The sequence below is a fragment of the Chiroxiphia lanceolata genome, chromosome 15, assembly GCF_009829145.1.
Source record: "Chiroxiphia lanceolata isolate bChiLan1 chromosome 15, bChiLan1.pri, whole genome shotgun sequence".
Taxonomy (NCBI): domain Eukaryota; kingdom Metazoa; phylum Chordata; class Aves; order Passeriformes; family Pipridae; genus Chiroxiphia; species Chiroxiphia lanceolata.
Genome location: NC_045651.1, coordinates 13,154,092 through 13,161,069, shown reverse-complemented (window position 1 = coordinate 13,161,069; position 6,978 = coordinate 13,154,092). Strand labels below are relative to the sequence as shown.

At 45.3% G+C, this 6,978-nt stretch overlaps 1 protein-coding gene across 8 annotated transcripts in view; it reads left to right on the top strand.

Annotated features, from left to right (window-relative positions):
- Nucleotides 1–3,967: 3,967 nt before the first annotated feature.
- The window catches only part of GRIA1 (glutamate ionotropic receptor AMPA type subunit 1), a 120,805-nt gene continuing 117,794 nt past the window's right edge, over nt 3,968–6,978 (top strand). For 3 of the 8 annotated variants that reach the window (XR_004359713.1, XM_032702556.1, XM_032702562.1), the window contains exons 1-3: nt 3,968–3,986; nt 4,272–4,519; nt 6,642–6,779. Coding sequence is in view for 7 of the 8 variants with exons in the window: in XM_032702556.1 (XP_032558447.1) it covers nt 4,438–4,519; nt 6,642–6,779 (220 nt within the window). In the remaining variant the exon portion in view is untranslated. Of the gene's footprint in view, nt 3,987–4,198; nt 4,520–6,641; nt 6,780–6,978 lie in introns of those variants that run through there. The other 5 variants (XM_032702558.1, XM_032702559.1, XM_032702555.1 and 2 more) reach the window with 3 other exon arrangements.

Genomic DNA, 6,978 nt, shown 5'->3' with positions numbered 1-6,978 from the left:
GTTTTCGGTGGTATAAAAAACACAAAGATTAAAGATTGAAGCAAGTGCCCGATGTTAAAATAAACAACATACACACACGGGAAAATGATGGTAAAGAGCTTGAAGTCTCCCTATTTCCACTTCAGTAGGAATTTTCTCAGTAAGGATCAGTGAAGGGCTAAAGGCTTAGCTGCAGGTCCAAAATCCCTGTGCAGGCTGAGACCTGCTTTAGAAAACAGGATGGGAGTGCAATGGGCTGCAGAGATGCCCCTGTTCCCCCACAGCCGCTCCACGTGCTCCAGGTGAACATCCCTGAGCTGTGCCACCCGCTCCTGCTGGGCAATCCTGGAGTGTGTGTGTGAACACAGAGCACATGTACACTTCCCTAACCGTGTCTATCAGTGTCATTTCGGTGTGGGTGGCACCAGTGACTGTGCATATGTTTGCTGGGTGTAGGTGTGCCAAGGGCTATCTGCACACAGGCTTCCCAGTGCGTCGGTGCTGTGAATGGAGGGAACTGTCTCACCCCTTTTCCTTCTTGATTACTTCCACATTTTCCTCACTTTGAATATCTTGAGTCTGCCCTCTCAGAGCCTGTGCTACAATCATTTCTTGAGCGTCACATTATCCAAAATAACAAAACTGAGGTGAACAAGGCAGGGAGAGAAATGCATGTCACTCCATCAGCATTCATTTATGCCAAGGCTCTGTGAAAACCGTATAAGATTCTGCATTGTTTGGAGTTTATTTAGATTAATCACTATAATTACATTTTGGTCTTTATAAAAAGCCTCCTATAGAGATTGTCCAGCTAGAAAATAGAAAGAATTTTGGAAATAGTTATTTGAATAGCCTCTTTAAAGACATTCAGGAGCATCATATAAAACACAGTGGGCACCGGGGGAAATAATTCTGCTGGGAGGTCGGACGGATGCCGAGTTCTGTTGATTTCCTCATTTTTCAAGGCTGGAGGCTTCTGCATGTGAATGAGTCCTTTGTTTTTCCAAGGCTTCTGGTACAGAAATATATCTGCTGCAACAACTGCTCATTTTCTATCTGGAAACAAAAGCTCTGATAGCGAAGGCAGACCATGTTTCTGGGGTGGACAACTTCTTGCCATGCAAAGCAGAGCAAAGAGGAAGGTGGCAGACATCCTTCTCAGAGCCAAAATTCTCTGGCTCTAAGCAAAACCTTGGAGCAGAAATGGGTGAGAACAAAGGTTCTTGCCCGGTACAGCAAGGTCAGCCTCAGACAGAACACAAGGGGAACAGTAGCTCTGACATAGTCATTTTCTTGTTCTCACGTCTGGCAAAGATCTAAAGTAAACCAGCCGCACTCTTTCAAGTTGTCTTTATACCGTTTCTTGAAATGGACAGAGTTTGTTTGGCTTTTTGGGGTTTTTTTAGATCTGTATTTACTTAATTCTTTACACTCAATTGCATTAATTAATCCCACAAAACCCTGTTGTATGTTCCCCGTTAACCACCAGATGCCTGCCTGTCCCACTGATGTTTTAAAAACCCTTTGGGAAAAAACCCAGGTTTTCAAAATACTCCACTCCCTGATATTTTCAGTTGCTCCTGATTAAGATGGTACTGTGCAATATACTTGGATTCTGTATTGAACTATTTTCATTGTTTTCTGAAACCTGCAAGGAGGAATAAGCTCCTTCAATTGTTTTTAGGAATCTAGATAATTCAGTTGTGTTCTTCTCTCAGAAGATTGGTGGATTGATCTGTGTTTCTATTGTGACTACTCTTGTGAGATTAAAGAGTTTCATCAATTTCCCAAGACTCAATTTGGGCATTAGCCAAAAGTTCAGAAGCTATATTGCTTTGATGTTGATTTAAAGAACCTTCAGAGCACATAGAGTTAATTCTGAACACCCTTATGCTAACAGACTCTGAACAAAATGTTGTTATCTATAGGGAAAAAGGAAATGAATACCTTCTTAAAATAATGATCTTATTACTACTTATCTTGTTACACTGTGGTGAGTTTCCCCTTGTTAAGCCACCTGCATTTTGAGAGGTTTATAGACAAAAGCAGCATTATTAATTAATGCAACTGTGCAAGCTTTCTGTAAGCTATTATAATATTTTATTGTTATGGCTACTATTATTGTTATCAGATAGGCTGTTTGGGAGTTTTGAAAACGTGCTAGCATCTTTCTGTTGCTCTAGTTATCCTTCAGTGCCTTCCTTCAGATTATAAATGCAGCTGTTTCTATTAAATTCTGGATGGAAAGCAACATCCCATAAAACCTATCAGCAGGTTATTTTAGCCTCAAATCAGTATTGCTTAAATTATACAAGGAGTGAAATGGAGGTCTGATGAAGGTGCTCTTATCAAGAGCAGATGTGAATTTTTTGTGCTTGAATATGACTTTGGGCTGATGGTCACCCAGGCAGTGAGACGGGGTCAGGGTGTCCTTTGGCCACCTTTAACTGTCCCCTGAGTGCCCAAATGACTGCTCTAATGAACCTGGCGCCGAGAATCATTGCCTGGTCACCTGGTAAAGGGTGGTTTGGAGAAAAAAAGGAATCCATCCCAGAAGGATATTTAATTGTTTTCCATAAGGAAGATGCAAGTCTTCTAGGCTCTAGTTTTTTTCTCTGTAACTATACGTACTGTCCTTGTAAGAGGCCACAAAGTTTCTGGTATCAGTGCAACTCCTCTCTTATGCAAGGTATAGGAGCACAGTTCTGTGACCCCATACCAGCTCTGGCATTTACATGGGTATTTAAGCATTTTATCATCCCAGAAGTCATAATGAAATCCATAAAACTGTCTAGGAAGATATCAAAGATCCCAAACTCTCATTTGCAGAGGTTAAATGAAGACCTGAGGATATAAAGAGTAGTATTATCCCTGCACCATAAGGTTATCACAGAGTCACAGAATATGTTGAGTTGGAAGGGACCCACAAGGATCTTTGAGTCCAGCTCTTAGCCCTGCACAGGACCATTCCCAAGAGTCACACCATGTGCCTGAGAGTATCATGTCACACCTGGGCCCCGTGGCCAACAGCGAACATCTCCTGCAGATTTTGCAGGGTTGGTCACATCCCATTTTGGTTATACAGTGGTTGTGTGTCCAGCTCTTCCTTATGCAGGGGCAAGTCTTGACCTTTAAATGCTAGTCACCACTCTTTGGTGTAATTCCAATTTAACCAAATGCTTTTGGAGATGGAGAGTGGTGACCAGGGCAAGGGACCCTACACCAAACCAGAACACAGCGCATCCAAGTCCTATTTCTAATTCTGCCCCAAACAGCCTTTTTACTTTCCATTTCCTCTTTGGTATGTAGCCTTTGTGTGTATCAAATCAGAATCCCTGGGTTTGGACATGAGCATTCACGTTCTGGTACGATTTGACCCCAAGTTTTGTTTGGGACTTCAGAAGGGAACAGGTGAATTTTCTTTCTGAGGTGGCTGTGGCTCTGTATTCACTACAGTTCTTCCTCAAAAATTTCTATACCACAGCTTGTGCCTAAGAGCTGTTTCTTGTTGTTCCTACTTCTATTGTTTCTCTCCCCCCCCCCCTTCTTTTTTGGAGCAAAGCATCTTATGGTCAAATAAGCTCCAACCTCACTGGAACTGCCACAAAACAGCTCCTGCAATGATCCAGGCTAAAATAACCCCCTAATTTCAGAAGCCTGCCCTATGTGATGTTGCTGGTGAGCACAGATTCCTCCACATCAAGCACAGAGGTGAAAAGCCTCATAGATTAACAGCAGGCAGGAGAAATCAATGAAAAAAATGATGGCTGGGGGGAGTTTCCTTTTTTAATCCTTTGGGTTCTCTTGTTTGTTGCTCTGAAATCCTTCTTCCCCCAGGTACATTTGCAGGATACGACCCTCTTTGTTATCCTAATGAGCCGGCTGTAGAGAGTGATCGGTTAAACTCCTGGACCCAGGAGTGAGAGCCCAGGTTGGGAAGCGATGGATCAGAGGCAGAGGAGTTTCATCCCTTTTTCTAGAGGAGTTTGCCACCTACTGATTCACAGGTTCCTTTTAGCTTCTGCCAAGAAAAGTTGAGGGGGAAAGCGGGGAATTTAGGGGTAGGTGGGGATTGCCCTTAGAGTTCTCAGTCAGGACCCCTGGCAGGAATAGCCGAGGTTAGGGGGGATGTGATACCCAGCTGTTGAGCTCCTGCTGGGAGAAGGGGAAGGAGCTGGTTGGAAGCGCCTGGTGTGTGCGTGTGCGTGTGTGTTGTGTGTGGCGGGGGAGGGATGTGGATGAGGAGCGGGCTCTCTTTCTTTCTCTCGGGGCTCAGTTAATCCCGCTGCCAGGCGGTGTACAGCGGCAGCCTCAGCGCTGGATTCTGAGCCAGGGAGACGCGCATCCCGAAGGCGCAGCGGAGGGCAGGCGAGAGAGGCAGCTAAAGAGAGCAGAGCGGGGGAAAAATCAAATCTATGCTTGGAACTGGGCTTCTTTTTCGCCAATGCAAAAGGGAATATGCAGCACATTTTTGCCTTCTTCTGCACCAGTTTCCTAGGGGCGGTGTTAGGGGCCAATTTCCCCAACAATATTCAAATAGGTGAGTGTGGGGCTGGGGATGGTGGTCCCCGATGAGTGGGAAGGGGTGGAAAGGGGGTGGTGGGGGCAAACTGACCCATTCATGTGCTTGCAAAGGCAAAATACGTGTGTATGTGTGTGTGAGAGAGCGAGGGAGTGAACTGCGAGGGCTGGATGGGCGCGTTGGTACCAGCTTTGCCGGAGCAGAGATGGATCAATTTGGCTTTGGGGGAGGGGAAGATTGGGAATAAATGCCTGCACACACACCAACACAGAGGGAGAAAAGTGCTTCTGAAATGGAGGAACTATGGAAAAAATATCTGTTTCTTGCTCTGAGAAATGTCTGGGCTGCCATTATGTGTTGCTGCATTTGCAAAATCGGCGGTTGGGTGATACGTTTTTGTGAGGATGCCCTCATCTGTAGGTAACTGGGACGAGAGGTAACAAACAGGCGCTCTTCCTTGTTGTTGCTAAAGAACAAGGGCAAAGCTACTGGAGGAGGATTTTACATTGAAATCTCTTTCGATTTCATGCCACTTGCTTCCCCTGCACACCAGCAGTGCCTGTTTGATTCCTTTCTCCCTTCCTGTAACTTCTCAGTGCTCCTCTCCTTCCCTCCCCAGGTTTATTATTACTCTCCCGTTGATCTTTATTGGTGATGGTTTGTAACCTAGCCCCAAATTCCCTCCCCTTGCATGCCCATTTTCTTTCACACCTCCCTTCTCTTTACAATACCAATCAATTGCTAATCCACCAAGTTCAGGCAACTCCTGCCTGAGTCCAGCTGCACAATCAGTGCTTTTATCACTGTTGATGCTGCATCTTTGTCTCCCTCCCTTCCTGTCTCCCCTTTACCCCAAATTTGTGCAACATCCTGGATTTTTTTCCTTTTCAGCTAACACATGTATTAGTCTAACTTGGCTATGAGCATCTTATTCCTCTGACACCCGTGATTGGGGTGTGGAGTGGGAGGAATGGGGGACGTAGGGGGATATTGATACACAAATAGCCCTTTCCACACAAGGAGATGCCCTCTGTACTAAAGATGTACAAAGTGACATTGATAGCAGGTTCTTGCACATTTGTTTCTTCCCCCAGTCATCTTAAGCATTCATACTTTCTGCTGCTATATTTTAATTCTCCCTTGTTGCTAAGTGTTTTGTTTCTCTATTCCTAAAATGCCAACAGCAGTGCTCTCTTTAAATACATATAGATTACAAGACAGGCTGAATTTAATAGCATCTTTCTGGAGGCTGTGAAGGGATTTGCTGCAAGCCAAGGTTCCTGCTGGGGGAGCAGCAGGAAACTTTTCCTAGGGCCAGGCTATTGCTGCACTTTGTTACAGGTCCATGGTGGAGGAAAGGCTCTAAGCCTTAGTCCAGCCTGTTTCCAGTTCCTATCCTATTTGCATCATTCTGTGATTCTGGGCTTGTCTGTACTTACACTTAGATTGATCCTTTTTGGAGTCAAGCTTTCCATTTCCTGCCCAATTTGAGTTTGGCCACTGTCACCTGTTAAATTTAGGGCTTTTGTTTTTTTCAGCAAACCTCCAGTAGCAGCAGTTGTTTAGTCATGGGTCCCACATGTCACTCTGGCTCTTGCAGCCCTGTTCCCATCCACCCTGTTGGGCCAGGCTCAGCCAGGCTGCCCTGTACCCCAGAGTCCCATAGCATGGAGGAACCTCTGCAACCCTTCTGTAGCAAACCTTTCTTTCTAGTCAGGATGGTTTAAACTGAGCCTAATTACAAGTGAGGGGGGGAATAAAGACTGATTCTGCCTTTAGTAAGGTAACATTGACAGTGCTGCCATTTCTCTGCCTTGAAGTTCTGGGGGGTGAGGAGTTTCAGCCGAAGGCTGTGGGTTATCCTGATCCTACAGGCTGCTCAGCCTGGGGATGCATCAGGGCTCCTATATGTGATCCAGGCATTACATAACACACAAACTGGAAAGGTTTTCTGCTCCCAACCTGTCTGCAGTGGGCACAAAACCCTTGGGTCTTGTGTGCTGGAGGGTTTCCAAGTCTAGAGGCACTCCCTGGGCTGGGGAGCTGTAGCCTCTGCTCGCAGGAATATTTTGGACTGAAGAGGTTTCTAGTACAAGTGTGCTTAAGATCTTTCTTCATATTGTTTTGTTTTTCTTCCCAGGGGGGTTATTTCCTAATCAACAGTCCCAGGAACATGCAGCTTTTAGGTTTGCGTTGTCTCAGCTCACGGAACCTCCCAAGCTCCTTCCCCAGATTGACATTGTGAACATCAGTGACAGCTTTGAAATGACATACACCTGTAAGTACCGGCGTTCACCGTGTTCTCCCTTACTTTTGGATCTTTATTCCTGACTGGAGTTTATTTCCTGTCTGAAATATGAGATATGTTGCTCTGTTTGTGCTACTCACCTTTAGGGTCCAGGCGAGAAAATCCCAAACACACAGGCAAAGGATTTCTGAATCACTTTGGTTTGTGCTAAGGCACAGGGATGAGGTAG